We start from the raw sequence: 17,932 nt of genomic DNA, 5'->3' as shown, positions 1-17,932 counted from the left end.
TGAATGAATCAGCTGGTTGACTGAATGATTCAATGACTCACTCATTAAGAGAGTCAAATGCTTTGTTCCTGAATGAATCAGCTGGTTGACTGAATGATTCAATGACTCACTCATTAAGAGAGTCAAATGCTTTGTTCCTGAATGAATCAGCTGGTTGACTGAATGATTCAATGACTCACTCATTAAGAGAGTCAAATTCTTTGTTCCCGAATGAATCAGCTGGTTGAATTAATCGGTTGACTGAATGATTCAACGACTCACTCCTTAAGAGAGTCAAATGCTTTGTTCCTGAATGAATCATCTGGTTGACTGAATGATTCAATGACTCACTCATTAAGATAGTCAAATGCTTTGTTCCTGAATTAATTAGCTGGTTGAATGAATCGGTTGACTGAATGATTCAGTAACTCACTCATTAAGAGAGTCAAATGCTTTGTTCCTGAATGAATCAGCTGGTTGACTGAATGATTCAATGACTCACTCATTAAGAGAGTCAAATGCTTTGTTCCTGAATGAATCAGCTGGTTGACTGAATGATTCAATGACTCACTCATTAAGAGAGTCAAATGCTTTGTTCCTGAATGAATCAGCTGGTTGACTGAATGATTCAATGACTCACTCATTAAGAGAGTCAAATGCTTTGTTCCTGAATTAATTAGCTGGTTGAATTAATCGGTTGACTGAATGATTCAACGACTCACTCCTTAAGAGGGTCAAATGCTTTGTTCCTGAATGAATCGGCTGGTTGACTGAATGATTCAATGACTCACTCATTAAGATAGTCAAATGCTTTGTTCCTGAATGAATTGGCTGGTTGAATTAATCGGTTGACTGAATGATTCAACGACTCACTCCTTAAGAGGGTCAAATGCTTTGTTCCTGAATGAATCGGCTGGTTGACTGAATGATTCAATGACTCACTCATTAAGAGAGTCAAATGCTTTGTTCCTGAATTAATCAGCTGGTTGACTGAAAGATTCAATGACTCACTCATCAAGAGAGTCAAATGCTTTGTTCTTGAATTAATCTGCTGTTTGAATGAATCGGTTGACTGAATGACTCAATGACTCACTCCTTAAGAGAGTCAAATGCTTTGTTCCTGAATGAATCAGCTGGTTGACTGAATGATTCAATGACTCACTCATTAAGAGAGTCAAATGCTTTGTTCCTGAATGAATTGGCTGGTTGAATTAATCGGTTGACTGAATGACTCAATGACTCACTCCTTAAGAGAGTCAAATGCTTTGTTCCTGAATGAATCAGCTGGTTGACTGAATGATTCAATGACTCACTCATTAAGAGAGTCAAATGCTTTGTTCCTGAATGAATCTGCTGGTTGAATTAATCGGTTGACTGAATGATTCAACGACTCACTCCTTAAGAGAGTCAAATGCTTTGTTCCTGAATGAATCAGCTGGTTGACTGAATGATTCAATGACTCACTCATTAAGAGAGTCAAATGCTTTGTTCCTGAATGAATCTGCTGGTTGAATTAATCGGTTGACTGAATAATTCAACGACTCACTCCTTAAGAGAGTCAAATGTTTTGTTCCTGAATGAATCAGCTGGTTGACTGAATGATTCAACGACTCACTCCTTAAGAGAGTCAAATGCTTTGTTCCTGAATGAATCATCTGGTTGACTGAATAATTCAATGACTCACTCATCAAGAGAGTCAAATGCTTTGTTCCTGAATGAATCTGCTGGTTGAATGAATCGGTTGACTGAATGATTCAATGACTCGCTCCTTAAGAGAGTCAAATGCTTTGTTCCTGAATGAATCAGCTGGTTGACTGAATGATTCAATGACTCACTCATTAAGAGAGTCAAATGCTTTGTTCCTGAATGAATTAGCTGGTTGAATGAATCGGTTGACTGAATGATTCAATGACTCGCTCATTAAGAGAGTCAAATGCTTTATTCCTGAATGAATCAGCTGGTTGAATGAATGATTCAATTACAAAAATCCTGGAATGTTTTCCTCCAGAACTGTAATTTCTGGGATGGTTTTGGGGTGAATAAATAATCAGAAAATGCTCATTTTTGGGTGAACTGTCCCTTTAAATGGGTCATCGTTCAGCCTGCTCTAGAGATATCGCTTGACCACTAACTAATGTATTAGTAAATGAACATTAGCTGTGAAGTGTTATGGTTTATGTGTGCATGACCAGTTTACTCCCTCATTCCCACAGGTGGATTTCGCCTTTACCGTTTGGCAAAGTTTCCCAGAGAGGATTGTGGGATATCCTGCACGGAGCCATTTCTGGGACTCTAACAAGGAGCGCTGGGGCTACACCTCCAAATGGACCAATGACTACTCCATGGTGCTGACTGGAGCTGCTTTCTACCACAGGTCCGTTAAATCCCTAACTTCAGCACACTAGCTCCGCCCCCTCGTGTGTTTAACGTCAGTCTCCTCTTCATCCAGGTATTATCACTACCTGTACACACACTACCTGCCCGGCAGCTTGAAGACTATGGTGGACCAGCTCTCCAACTGTGAAGACATCCTCATGAACTTCCTGGTGTCTGCGGTCACTAAGATGCCGCCTATCAAGGTCACTCAGAAGAAACAGTACAAGGAGACGATGATGGGACAGGTACATGATCACTGTAATTCTGTCACTGATGTTAAAAACACAAGAAGGTCACTGAAACCAAAATAAAACATGCTTCTGGGGGTGTGCGATATATACACCAATCAGGCATAATATAATGACCACCTCATTAAGATAGTCAAATGCTTTGTTCCTGAATGAAGCTGCTTCTATTTGCTGCTCTAGCTGCTTCTATTGCCCCCATTTGTAAGTCGCTTTGGATAAAAGCGTCTGCTAAATGACTAAATGTAAATGAATGAATCAGTCGGTTGAATGAATGATTCAATGATTCACTCATTAAGAGAATCGAATGCTTCGTTCCTGAATGAGTCAGCCGTTTGAATGAATGATTCAATGACTCACTCATTAAGTGAGTCAAATGTTTTGTTCCTGAATGAATCAGCCATTTGAATGAATCGGTTGAATGAATGATTCAATGACTCCAGGGTTCCCGCGTGGTCTTAAAAAGTCTTAAAATGTCTAAAATTAATTTTTTAAATTTAAGGCCTTAAAATGTCTTAAAAACGGCCAGATTTTCACCCTGCGGTCTTAATTTTAATTTAGTTAGTTCTTTAAAAAAGTGTTATCCTCGTTCATTTCCAGAAATGCTGGCTGCAGAAAGTTATTAACGTTACACTGTAGCAAAAAAGTATCGAATGGCGAAAGCGGAGCTCAAAGCGGAGATCTAGAGTCTTTGCTCCGCCCTCAGAGCGTTCGTTCTGGGTGTTGTAGTTCTTTCTGGGGGTGTTGTAGTTCTTTCTGGGGGTGTTGGTACACGTATTCGGTGATAAAACTACAAATCCCGTGATGAATGCAATTACCTGCCCGCAAAATACGTCTACATTTAATAATGTTGTATTTTTCTGGACAGAATGAGGCAGACATGCATTGTTTTATATAATTCTAAACAGTGATAAAGTCTGCACTCAATCAGCACTGCATACCTTATTATTATGACAATAGTGAAGGCTTGAAGAACTCAAATACACCAGAGCTTGATGCAGTCGTGTTTATTGTCTTCGTTTCATCAGTCAAAGCGTTTCTATCTTCAGTTTATCCTACATCGCTGTGGAGTTTCTGCTCGAGGGCGCCCTCTGGCTTCCAGTATGAATGAAAGTTTGGGTAACAAATATGAAAAATAATACTTCTCTCTAAAAAAATGTATATGACAACCCATATGTTTTTCTCTAATGTACAGTTTTTCCCCCACAGTGGATGCATAAGAGGCTCATATTGCATATTAAATACATAGACTTTAAGAAATTTATATCACAGATAAAAAGCACAGAATTTCTTTATTTTTTATATTTAATTTTTTACAATAAATCTTTAGACCTTTCTAATGATTTTTAGTCATAGGCTGTCTGCATATTAACAGGTAACCCAGCAGGTTTTTTTTTTGTAAAATAAGTTTTCTGTAAAATATAAATGTTATTTTATTAGTATTATTATTATATTGTTATATTTATTCTTAAATACTCTATTTTTTTTTAATAATTAAAATGTTATTGTAATAGTAATATTTCTAATTTTGTTAAATATTTGTATTTATTGAATATAATCATTATTATAAGTCTTGTTAATATATAAACATTAATATATAAAATGTTATATGCATACACTTTACACTTTAAAAAAAAAAAAAGCATTTTAACCAGAATAATCGCAATTAGAAATCTTCCCCAAATCGTGCATCTCCCTAGAGCATCCCCTGTTCAATCTCTATTAGGATATTAATATACTGTTTTGTAATCTATTCTATTTGAGGGCAAGTTTGTTTTAGCCTATTTTCATTTTGGGCCTAAGGTTTTGGGCATTTGGCACGTGGTTGGCTGTGAAGGGTTACTAATGTCATTGCTTTTTTTATTATTTCTTTGATTTAAATAATTTTGGTAATTCGTCGTATAGGTCTTAAATTTCAATCTTTATGGTCTTAAAATGTCTTAAAAAGGTCTTAAATTTGACTTTCTGAAACCTGCAAGAACCCTGGACTCACTCATTAAGAGAATCTAATGCTTTGTTCCTGAATGAATCAGCTGTTTAAATGAATCGGTTGACTGAATGATTCAATGAATCACTCATTAAGAGAATCTAATGCTTTGTGCCTGAATGAATCAGCTGTTTGAAGGAATCGGTTGACTGAATGATTCAATGACTCACTCATTAAGAGATGAATCAATGACTCACTCATTAACACAGTCAAATGCTTTGTTCCTGAATGACTCAGCTGTTTGAATGAATCAGTTGAATGAATAATTCAATGACTCACTCATTAAGTGAGTCAAATGCTTTGTTCCTGAATGACTGAGCTGTTTGAATGAATCGGTTGAATGAATTATTCAATGATTCACTCATTAAGAGATGAATCAATGACTCATTAACAGTGACTCACTGCCACCTACTGGCGGTTCATTTCACATTTAAAGTGTCTTTTTTAAATAATCTCAATTTTAAATCAGTATTCAACATGATATGTTTAAGACATCAGCACATTATTTCTGCATGTGAGGGTTAAACACATCCCTGTCCCTCTGAATTTTGTTTATACTGAATTCATTTGATTGGTAACAGCCCTATTGTGTCTTATTATTCTGATTAAATGTAAGAATTTGATGCATGCATTTGTTAAAAAATGTCTTTAAAGGTAAAAATCCTCATACTTCACAGAATATAAAGAACATCTTAAAGGATTAGTTCACTTTTAAATAAACTTTTGCTGATAGTTTCCTCACCCCCATGTCATCCAAGATGTCCATGTCTTTCTTTCTGCAGTCGAAAAGAAATGAAGGTTTTGGATGAAAACAGTTCAGGGTGTTTCTCCATATAATGGACTTCAATGGGCTCCAAACGGGTCAGTTTCAGTGCAGCTTCAAAGGGCTTTAAACGACACCAGATGATGAATAAGGGTCTGATCTAGACAAACCATCAGTTTCTGAGAGAAACCCAGCAGTATTTATGATATTATTTTACCTCTTATCAGACGAGCGTGATCATCTCTGAGCTCAGACATAACTTCCGCTAAGTGAGGTCAAAATACGAGCCTGGTCATAGATGTATACGTAGATGCCTCATTAGCGACTGCATGGATCAGTAGAATGAGGCATCTACTATCGATATATCTATGACCAGGCTCGTATTTTGACCTCACTTGCCGGAAGTTATGGCGGAGCTCAGAGATGATCACGCTCGTCTGATAAGAGGTAAAATAATAGCATAAATACTGCTGGGTTTCTCTCAGAAACTGATGGTTTGCACGTTTGGGGCCCCCAGAGATTGGTTTTATTAGTAGTAATAGTACTAGTAGTAATGTAATAGAAATGATAAATGTATAATCTGCCAAAGAGTTACAAATATAACTAAATGATGGCTTATTTCTGCATTTCCGGCAAAATGCAACAAAACGCTCCACACACGAACCACTCAAGCTCATGGGGTAAAACGACTTTTGCTCAAATTCACTCCGACATGAAAATTCTCTGTATTGGACGCTACTATACTTCTTTTAGCAACTAAGAAATGGTATTTAGTTTTATATTTATGTTTAAATATTATAATGTTATTTTTTATGTCTATCTATGTTGTCAGTATGAAAAGTGAACAGCATGAGTGAAAAAGGACACATCATAAGATGCGCAGTGCCAGAAGACATTGAGTGGGTCAGACATGATTGTCACCACTTCATTAAGTTTTGTAGAAAGCCGTTCTTTAAAGTAAATTTCGTTTTGTATACATTTGATCTTAATTTTAATCAATGTCTCATCAGCCAATTGGGGCATTCTGGGTTGAGCGAGCGGAGCTTAATTGGTCAGTATTATTAAATTGCAGACAAAGATTTTGGATAGCTACGTTGGTGCGGTAGGGGCCCGACATCATATTCTTTCATAGGGCCCGAAATTGCTTGCGGCGCCCCTGTCCAAAACCTTAATTTCTTTTCGACTGCAGAAAGAAAGACATGGACATCTTGGATGACATGGGGGTGAGGAAACTATCAGCAAAAGTTTATTTAAAAGTGAACTAATCCTTTAAACTTCAGCAGTCAGCTGACCACAGCCGTCTATAACAATCGAAGACGTCCATCTTGAAACAGCCGCTAACCGCTCTCTTTCCTCCGCAGACGTCCCGGGCGTCTCGTTGGGCGGACCCTGACCACTTTGCCCAGCGGCAGACGTGCATGAACAAATTTGCCAGCTGGTTTGGCACGATGCCCCTGGTCCATTCGCAGATGAGACTGGATCCCGTTCTGTTCAAGGACCAGGTGTCAATCCTGCGCAAGAAGTACAGAGACATCGAGCGCCTCTGACAGAGTCTTCCCTGTGAATGGCCCTCAGAACCGGGGCCCGGAGACCCTCAGAACCGGGGCCCGGAGACCCTCAGGGGACCCGCGTGGGGACGGGGGGGGTGTTGTGTCTGTCAGAGACGTCCCGAACTACAGCTGTGTGAAATCAAAAGGCTCGAGCGGAGGCCGCATTGACGTTATTTGGCATTTGGATGAGTTTAGCGCAACACAAAGACACACGCTTTCTGTCTTCCACACCCCCTCTGTAATGCTTAGCCAATGACAGCTGTGACCATGGCAACCTCGCCAATGCCGGGCAGCCATACACACACACACACACACACACACACATCGGTGTATCCTCTGGGTCATGTCAGACGTGTGTTTCGCTGAGGGCGAGCGAAACACCACACACACGTCACAGTGCCTGAGCTTTCAGATCCACTGCATCTGGGAGGCCAAAGGGGTTTTGTATTCATGCTGCTTATATTTGGATTCAGTTTAGGTGTTCCACAAATTGGCCCAAAGTTTTAGTTTTTCCTTTCTGTGCGAGCCTTTTTGTGTACTTTGTCAAACTGACATCATTGTACTATTTTTATATTTGAGGATTTACACTGTGTCTTAACCAGACGCGATGCGTTAAGATCCTATTATCTAGACATGACAAAATCAATCACTAATCACAGCCAATCAGAAGAGAGTGTGGGCGGAGTCTCTGCAAGAGTTCTGCACTCGCAACCAAATCTATACGAAATCACGGCCAATTAGAAGAGAGTGTGGGCGGAGTCTCTGCAATAGTTCTGCACTCGTAACTAAATCAATCAAAAATCAAAGCCAATTAGAAGAGAGTGTGGGCGGAGTCTCTGCAAGCTCACTGCACTCGCAACTAAATCTAAAATCACGGCCAATCAGAAGAGAGTGTGGGCGGAGTCTCTGCAATAGTTCTGCACTCGTAACTAAATCAAAAATCACAGCCAATCAGAAGAGAGTGTGGGCGGAGTCTCTCTGCAAGAGTTCTGCACTCGCAACTAAATCTAAAATCACGGCCAATTTGAAGAGAGTGTGGGCGGAGTCTCTGCAAGCGTTCTGCACTCGCAACTAAATCTAAAATCACAGCCAATTAGAAGAGAGTGTGGGCGGAGTCTCTGCAATAGTTCTGCACTCGTAACTAAATCAAAAATCACAGCCAATCAGAAGAGAGTGTGGGCGGAGTCTCTCTGCAAGAGTTCTGCACTCGCAACTAAATCTAAAATCACGGCCAATTAGAAGAGAGTGTGGGCGGAGTCTCTCTGCAATAATTCTGCACTCGCAACCAAATCTATCCGAAATCACGGCCAATTAGAAGAGAGTGTGGGCGGAGTCTCTGCAAGCTCACTGCACTCTCAACCAAATCTATCCGAAATCACGGCCAATCAGAAGAGTGTGTGGGCAGAGTCTCTCTGCAATAATTCTGCACTCGCAACCAAATCTATCCGAAATCACAGCCAATTAGAAGAGAGTGTGGGCGGAGTCTCTGCAAGAGTCTGCACTCGCAACCAAATCTAAAATCACGGCCAATTAGAAGAGAGTGTGGGTCGGAGTCTCTGCAAGCTCACTGCACTCTCAACCAAATCTATCCGAAATCACAGCCAATTAGAAGAGAGTGTGGGCGGAGTCTCTCTGCAATAGTTCTGCACTCTCAACCAAATCTATCCGAAATCACGGCCAATCAGAAGAGTGTGTGGGCGGAGTCTCTGCAAGCTCACTGCACTCTCAACCAAATCTATCCGAAATCACGGCCAATTAGAAGAGAGTGTGGGCGGAGTCTATGCAAGCTCACTGCACTCTCAACCAAATCTATCCGAAATCACGGCCAATTAGAAGAGAGTGTGGGCGGAGTCTCTGCAAGCTCACTGCACTCTTAACCAAATCTATCCGAAATCACGACCAATCAGAAGAGTGTGTGGGCGGAGTCTCTCTGCAATAATTCTGCACTCGCAACCAAATCTATCCGAAATCACGGCCAATTAGAAGAGTGTGGGCGGAGTCTCTGCAAGAGTCTGCACTCGCAACCAAATCTAAAATCACGGCCAATTAGAAGAGAGTGTGGGCGGAGTCTCTCTGCAATAGTTCTGCACTCATAACTAAATCAATCAAAAATCACAGCCACACAAACTCATATGAAATGAATGTATGATTAAATAAAGCACATGAGCAGTATCTGAGATTATCATTGTCAGATTGTTTTGTTGTTCGCAGAAATAGAGAATAACACTGACCAAAGCTCTGAGTAACATGGGAAAGATGCCTTTCACTGTCGCGTCTGGTTAGGACACGCTGTTAAACCCGACGGCTCTCAGCGCTGTAATGTGTTCACACTGCTGAGGATTCAGATGTCACTCCACTTCTCACACAGGAAGAGTTCAGAGAACCGCTTTTACACTTCTAACTAGTAACTAGTTGTTAATGCAGTGGCTTCACTTTATGGACTGAACATGGAGGGACTTAACACACACACACCAAATCTGTTTACGCTAACAGTTCTGAACGTTAGCACATTGTTTGCTTTCTTTAAAACCCCACACATGTCAGTCATGTGACACAGCCACTGTTATTTGCGTGGATGGGATGTATTTCTAGATTCACACGCTCAATGACCCGCGTCATTTTAAGGATATTTAACACTAGTTTCGCATTTACTCTCAATGTAGACGGAAGATAAAAAGAGCAAATCAATGAAAACAGGCTTGATTAGGAGAGGGTCATCCATTCAGAGCTCCAGGACGTCTGCCATTGATTTTCTGTTCAGAACCAACATTGTCCCATGATGCAAAAGTGACTTGAACATGGTCTTTAGTGAGGGGAGATGTGTGTCCACCCTGACTACGGTTAAATGTCCCTACAGGCGTACCGTATACAGAACTTTTGCAAGAACATTTTCCCGATTGAAGACAATAGTTGAAGGGATGATGCGATGGATCATGTGACGATAACGAGGTCAGAATTATTAGGTAAATATGAGCAAAGCATCGTTGATCCTTTTGATCTTTCATTCCAAAAATTCACACAAAATCAAACCTTTCATTGAAGTAAAACAATTGAGAGTGGGGGAATAGACCATAATAATTATTAGCACCTTTAATGAAACACTTAAATACTAAAGAGAAGCGCTCTGAGTGCCTGATGGGTTTCAGATCCCAGCTCTTCTCTTCAGCTCATCACTCGTTCTCTACAGGGTTCAGCTCAGGGACTGGGACGGCCTCCATTTTGTGCTCAGTGACACGTTTGTGATGATTTTGATGTTTGTTTTGGATTGTTGTCCTGAGGGAAGATCCGACCACAGCCCATGATAAGATTTCTATCAGAGGCCGTCAGGTTTTGATGTTTTATCTGCTGGTGTTTGCTAGAATCCGTGATGCCCTGTGTCTGAACAAGAAGTCCAGGACCTCCACCAAAAAAATAGGCCCAAAACATTAAAGATCCAGCGGTGTGTTTAACCGTGGATATGAGCTGCTTTATATCCCTGCTCTTGATTTAGTGTCATGTGACCACAGAACCAGGTCCGTCTGAAGCTCCAGTCGTGTCTGACTCTGAATATGCTGGAGTTTGTTTCAGGATGAGCGAGGAGGAAACCCTCCTAAACAACATGTGGTGATGTAGGAGCTGTTTGGTCTTTTTTTTCTTTCTTTCTGAGCCTAATGGTGTGTTCACACCGGACACGAATGAAGCGATTCGCGCAAGTGATTTACATGTTAAGTCAGTGCAAAGACACTTATAGACATTCTGCGGCGCGAATGAGGCGAGTTGAAAAATCTGAACTTTGGCGGATATCTGGCCGCGTTAACCAATCAGGAGCTTGCTCTAGTAGTGACAACAATGAGGAGAAAATCTGGTTTATATGAATCATATATTAATATCTGGTTCCGACAAGTGTGCATATGATTATCACTGTGATAACATTAAATGACATGACATGATTATTTTTGATCAATTATACAAAAGTATAAGTAAAAGGTATAAGAAGCTAAACATGAAATAAAGCAAACAATTCAGTCATAACATCTTTAGTTGACTGGAACTTCTTAACTAATCCCCCTTTTTTTCTGTTTTCACTGTTATACGGTAGAGAGCGCTATTACGCATTTTCTGAAAGAGTGCAGAATCTCCTGATCAAAACACATGCAAAAGAGAAGCAGAAACAAGCAATAAAAGCACGGCTTAAATGTAGTCTTTGAGCAAAAGCGTGATTTTCTCAGCTTTTTATTTGAAATGTCGCTTTCTTATGAAACTTGATAAGAAAAGAATGCCTGAAGCTGGAATAAAACAGATTGTTCCGGTTAAGGAACGTTCTGTCTCGTTCTACATGTTCTCTCTTCTTCTGGAGTCTCTCCATCATTGTCCGACTCCGGTTTGATCAGAAAAGGCTGAACAGTTTCGGACATGTTCAGTGTGTGTGTGTGTGTGTGTGTGTGTGAGGTAATCAGAGCTGCTAACATGAGCTCTTGAAGCTCCGCCCTCTTCCGGAAAGGGGGCGGGGAGCACTAGCTCATTTGCATTTAAAGGGACACACGCTAAAACGGTGTGTTTTTGCTCACCCTCAAAATGACAGTTTTAACATGCGATAAACAATGATCTGTGGGGTATTTTGAGCTGAAACATCACACACACACACTCTGGAGACATCAGAGAAAACGGGCATTATAAGAGCCCTTTAAGGGGATTTGGCCTTTGTGTTTCTTCTTATACCCCTGTGCAACAGGAAGTCATGGCTGGATCATTTCATGATCCTGGTGTGCTAAAAAATGGGAATATTCTTCAGAGATCATCATGAGTTTCCCCCACTTTCAGGTTTTACTTCAAAGAAAGGTTAGAATTGTGTGATTTTTTTTTTTTTTAAGGATTTTTTTTTCCAGCCGTCTTTGATCATATTTACCTAATCCTATATATTTGCATGGCGATCATCTGATTGGTTTATGCTATTTCCACAAGAGCGTTGAAAAGTGAAAATGCAGAACACCAAATCATTGAAGACGAGAAGCACATTATTCAGAAGTGTTTACGGTTGCCACATTAATGTAGAATTGAGCTCGTGTGCATGAATTGAGTGGAAACTGTCCAGATATGGTGAGGGTATATCAGGATTCAGCGAACGTGCCTTTTCTCTTATTTTGTTAGCACAATCTCCTCCTCATCTGTTCTTGCTCCTGGATTTAGTTGTCCTTGTCTAACACTGGAGTTTTCCTGACGGTTACAGTACTGACATTCCTGTAGGAAACGCATCTTCGGCCTCATGATGGGATGTGTATTTAGCGCACATGAGGATTCGGTTTATCTTGACTCTTTGCTTCATCCTTGGATTCCTTTATTTTACAGCATTACAGACAATACAATGAAAGTTCTGATTTTTTAAGATATAAAAAAAATGCTTTTATAAAAAAAGAAATAAATGATATTTGATACATTTGTGTGTTGTTGTTTTGTTTATATCAAGTGTGAATGATCTTTATGTTCTCTGTATTGATCGGTATATTCCGGGTGTACTGTTTCTTTAAAGGTACAGTGCAGTCTAGTCTGAGGCAACAGCTAAACTCATTCATTTTCTCCTCAGGGAAACTATGATCTATAACGATAACTTATAAAGCGTTAAAGTCAGCGCCACTGTGAGCGACGAGGTTGTTAATCGATGATATTTGCTTCTGTTAAAGCCGTCAACCCGCATTATTTCTACTTAGTTTTAAAATAATCATGTTTTTGTGGTGAAAAACTTTACCATTACTCATGATGCTGTACTGTAACTGTCACCACCCTTTTTGAGAATAGTCATGAAAATGCACTATCCAAACTTAAAGGGCTGTAATTCAAGAATGCTTAGGAATATAGACCTAAATTTAGTCTTGATTAAAGAAGACACTCTGCAGATTATTGCTGAAGTGAAAGCATTTCAAAGTATGAAAAAGTTATGTAAGTTTATATTTGCTGCAAATGAAAAATACTGTACTAAATATTTTTTTATTTTATATAAAATATATATTTTACAAAAAAAATTACTATAAAATCAAAGCCATATGTCTAACCAAGTTGTGTTCCAAATTTGAAGTTGATATCACAAAAATTTAAGTTCCCACGAGATTTTGTTTAGGCGCTATCACAAATATTCCATTTATCGTTTAAAAAAAAAAAGCATATTCTTGTAAATGTCTGTCCAAATGTCACTTCCATCACAAAACAGTCCCCAAATATGGACGCTTGAGACCCAGATCTTTCCGACGATATGTGTTTTGTCAAGATTAGAAAAGATTTTGATTATAAAGTAGTTAAAATACATTTTGTAATATGAAACATGACATCGCCCACAAGGGGGAGGAGCCCGCTAGAAGAATTTAAAGTACCGTTTCCATGGTAACGCAACGTCCAATTTCAAAGCGGGTTTCACAGGTTGAATTTTGTGTTCGTAAGCTTTCCAATGATAGCTAATTTATGATAATTACTCAAATATATGATACGAAAAAAATGTGATAAAAAAAAAGAGCGCTAGGTGTCCCGCCAGCAGTTAAGGGGTTAAAGCCGTCAACCCGCATTATTTCAGCTTAGAATTTTTTTTGGGTGAAAAACTACATTACCCATGATGCTGTTCATAAAATTCCACCAATCACGTGCCAAAAGAGCTCTTTAGCTCCGCCCACTCCCTAAAGCGCTGCGAATTATGTAATCGACTCTACACTCTTAAAATACTTAAATATTTGAATATGCATATTTTGCAATAGACTTAAAATACATTGTTAATGTGTAATCAACATTTTTAAATGAGTAGTTTTATATCTCGCAGAAGAACATTGTAGCCGGAACTACTTCTCTCTGTTTATGTCTATGACGCGTCACGCAGGTTCTGGGTTACTCCGCCGTTAAAAATAGTCCAAATATAAACACTCTTTGATACCGATCTCTCGTTTGAAAGCCACGTTTCTAGCATCTGTAAAACCACATTCTACCATCTTAAAAATATCTCTAAATTACGGCACATGCTCTCAATGACAGTGAGTTGAGTCGTTGATGAGCTGTAGATTATTGTAATGCTCTACTATATTTTTGACAACACTAGTAGGCATGCACACAGGTTCGAAGACTCGTTCTCTCGCCCCTACAGTGCAATTCGGCTAGGCATAAATCCACGCTAAAATATCAAGGTGAAAGTCATCATAGCTTGCGTAGTATAGACCCAGCTCCCAACCCAACTTTGAGAATAGATTAACGGCGATATTTTTTTAATCACCAGATAAGAGTCTCACGTTAATGCCAATAACTGCCCACCACTAATATATACACATCTCTTTACTGTGGCATACACATAAAACACGTTTTCAATGATTGTTAGGCTGCATTAACTAGGTCAGCCGGAACCGGGAACACTTCCCATAATGTACTGGTGACATCATCAGAAGAATGGCATTCACTTTCCCTCTGTACTCGCTCAAATCCTTACGCTTGCCCATTTTTCCTGCTTCTAACACATCAACTCTGAGGACTAAATGTTCACTTGCTGCCTAATATATCCCACCCACTAACAGGAGATCATCAGTGTTATTCACTGGTCATAATGTTATGCCTGATGGGTGAGAGTGTGTTTATACCTTCATCCTCCTCATTGAGACTAACATGATTGGTCTCTGCCGCCACCTCGTGGTTACTCAGGGAACGTTACACACACACACACACACACACACACACACACACACACACACACACACACACACACACGTGTGTTACATAAAAACAGTTAACATTATAATAAACATTCAAACATTTATTTTCATGTCAACATAACAGACAGAGGCAAAGATCCTTCACATGAGCTGCACATCTAAAGCAGATTCTGTGTCTGTGGGGTCAAGCAAAACACATGAGCTGAGAAGTAGTGCAAGTGTTCTTATACTGCTCATCTGATCTGATGGACATGTGGAAGAGTCTCACACTCACACACACACACACACACACACACACACACACACACACACACGTTGGGTTTTCATGTTTTATGGGGACTTTCCATAGGCGTAATGGTTTTTATACTGTACACACTGTGTATTCTATCCCCCTACACTGCCCCTAAACCTACCCATCACACACACACACACACACACACACACACTCACACACACACACACACACACACACACACACACACACACACTCACACACACACACACACACACTGCCCCTGCCCCTGCCCCTAAACCTACCCATCACACACACACACACACACACACACACACACACACACACACACTCACACACACACACTGCCCCTGCCCCTGCCCCTAAACCTACCCGTCACACACACACACACACACACACACACAGCCCCTGCCCCTAAACCTACCCATCACACACACACACACACACACACACACACACACACACACTGCCCCTGCCCCTAAACCTACCCATCACACACACACACACACTCACACACACTCACACACACACACTGCCCCTGCCCCTAAACCTACCCATCACACACACACACACACACACACACACACACTGCCCCTGCCCCTAAACCTACCCATCACACACACACACACACACACACACACACACTGCCCCTGCCCCTAAACCTACCCATCACACACACACACACACTCACACACACTCACACACACACACTGCCCCTGCCCCTAAACCTACCCATCACACACACACACACACACACACACACACACACACACACACACACACACACACACACACACACACACACTGCCCCTGCCCTTAAACCTACCCATCACACACACACACACACACACACTCACACACACTCACACACACACACTGCCCCTGCCCCTAAACATACCCATCACACACACACACACACACACACACACACACACACACACACACACACACACACACACACACACACACTGCCCCTGCCCCTAAACCTACCCATCACACACACACACACACACACACACACACACACACACACACACACACAGCCCCTAAACCTACCCATCACAGGAGACATTCTGCATTTTTACATTTTCAAAAAACATCACTGAGTCTGATTTATAAGATGTTTTCCTCATGGGGACCTAAAAATGTCCCCACAAGGATGAGGATTTTGAATATTGCCATCTTTGTGGGGGGACATTTTGTCCCCATAACGTAGGGAGTACCAGTCCACTAACGCTGGAGTCTCCTCATGAACACACACACACACACACACACACACACACACACTATAATACGCTGGAGTCTCCTCATGAACACACACACACACACACACACACACACACACACACACACACTATAATACGCTGGAGTCTCCTCAGGAACACACACACACACACACACACACACACACACACACACTATAATACGCTGGAGTCTCCTCATGAACACACACACACACACACACACACACTATAATATGCTGGAGTCTCCTCAGGAACACACACACACACACACTATAATCCGCTGCAGTACTAATGGACCGGTTTGGACAGCTCTGTCCTCTGCTCATCCATCCGCCCGCCCTGGACCTTGAGCAGCAGAGAGAAGAAATCCTCATCATCCATGGGGCCCGGGGCCGAGCTGCGCTGCTCCTCCAGACGGCCCTGAGCCTGACACACAACCAGCACACACACTCTATCACACCACATCATCACATGCTTTCATATGACTTATACAGGGTCTGCTCAAAAAAAATTAATAAAATAATAATAATTTTAATATTTAATTTATGAAAAATTTGAATCATATAGGCCAATAACTCATCATTATTAAAAAAAACCTTTTTATATATATTTTTTTAATTTTCAAAATAATAAATATGGGCCTGGTAACAACAAATATATATTAATCATAATTGTTTTTTAAATGACGCACAGATTTTTTCATTAAATAACGTAATAATAATAATAATTTTAAAATAAAAATAAATGTAATATATGTGAGCCTAGTTAAAAAACATAATTGTTTAATTATTATGATCAGCTTTTTTTTCATAAGAATAATAATAAAACGAAATAATAATAATTTTAAATATATATATATATATATATATGTGGGCCTGGTAAAAAAAATAAAAATAAATCATAATTATTATTAAAACTATTTAATTTTTAAATAATAATAGTAATTATTATAGTCATTTTAAAAATAAAAATAAATATTTAATAATTTTTTTAATACATTTTATAACATTTTATTTAAAAAAATAAATAATTGTTTTTAAAATGACGATCAGCTTTTTTCATAACAAAAATGAAAAACTTAATAATAATAATTTTGAATAAAAAACTTTAATAAAAAAAAATAATATATGTGAGCCTAGTTAAAAAATTTAAAAAAAATAAATGATATATATATATACAGTATATGTGGACCTTGTAGAAAAAAAAGTCATAATTAATTTTTTAAACAATTGACTTTTTAATATATTTTTTTAAATAATAGTAATGATTATAATAATTTAAAAATGTTAATATGGGCCTGGTTAAAAAAAAAAATCAATCATAATTGTTTTTAAAATGACGATCAGCTGTTTTCATAATCATAATAATAATTTTAATAATGTAATATGTGTGGGCCTAATTGTCGCCTGAGAGCAACGGCTGAATTTGAAATGTTACTTTTTATTATAATTCAATAAAAACTGGATAAATGTGTTTGTTCAAGTGTCTGGATAAAGAAATTGATGTTTTCAATAAATATATAATTTCTACATTTTTCTACATGAAAATGTCAAATGTTTCAATTTGTCTGTTATGGTATAATGTGTCCTCGAGGCAACAAACTTTAAAAAATAATAATAAATTTAAAAAAATGATTATAGTGTTATAGTGTCCAATTTTAAGCAATAAAAACACCACAAGTAATTTTTCCTCATTGATATCATATTGCAATGCGTATCATAGAGAACTTGCCATAACTCATATACACCGATCAGGCATAACATTATGACCAGTGAATAGCACTGATGATCTGTTAGTGGGTGGGATATATTAGGCAGCAAGTGAACATTTAGTCCTCAGAGTTGATGTGTTAGAAGCAGAGGTGGACAGTAACTAAGCTCATT

The 17,932-nt window shown here is 39.3% G+C and overlaps 2 protein-coding genes across 2 annotated transcripts in view; one reads left to right on the top strand and one right to left on the bottom strand.

Annotated features, from left to right (window-relative positions):
* ext1a (exostosin glycosyltransferase 1a) overlaps nt 1-12,310 on the top strand; it is a 96,757-nt gene extending 84,447 nt beyond the window's left edge. The window contains exons 9-11 of the mRNA XM_079837338.1: nt 2,193-2,353; nt 2,429-2,600; nt 6,712-12,310. Coding sequence (XP_079693464.1) covers nt 2,193-2,353; nt 2,429-2,600; nt 6,712-6,897 — 519 coding nt within the window. The 3' untranslated portion in view covers nt 6,898-12,310. The remainder of the gene's footprint in view (nt 1-2,192; nt 2,354-2,428; nt 2,601-6,711) is intronic.
* A 3,317-nt stretch (nt 12,311-15,627) lies between these two features.
* The window catches only part of gpsm3 (G protein signaling modulator 3), an 8,348-nt gene continuing 6,043 nt past the window's right edge, over nt 15,628-17,932 (bottom strand). The window contains exon 5 of the mRNA XM_079836631.1: nt 15,628-16,475. Coding sequence (XP_079692757.1) covers nt 16,338-16,475 — 138 coding nt within the window. The 3' untranslated portion in view covers nt 15,628-16,337. The remainder of the gene's footprint in view (nt 16,476-17,932) is intronic.

This window comes from Gobio gobio (genome assembly GCF_949357685.1).
Source record: "Gobio gobio genome assembly, chromosome: 15".
Classification (NCBI taxonomy): domain Eukaryota; kingdom Metazoa; phylum Chordata; class Actinopteri; order Cypriniformes; family Gobionidae; genus Gobio; species Gobio gobio.
This window is presented reverse-complemented; position numbering and strand designations above follow the sequence as displayed.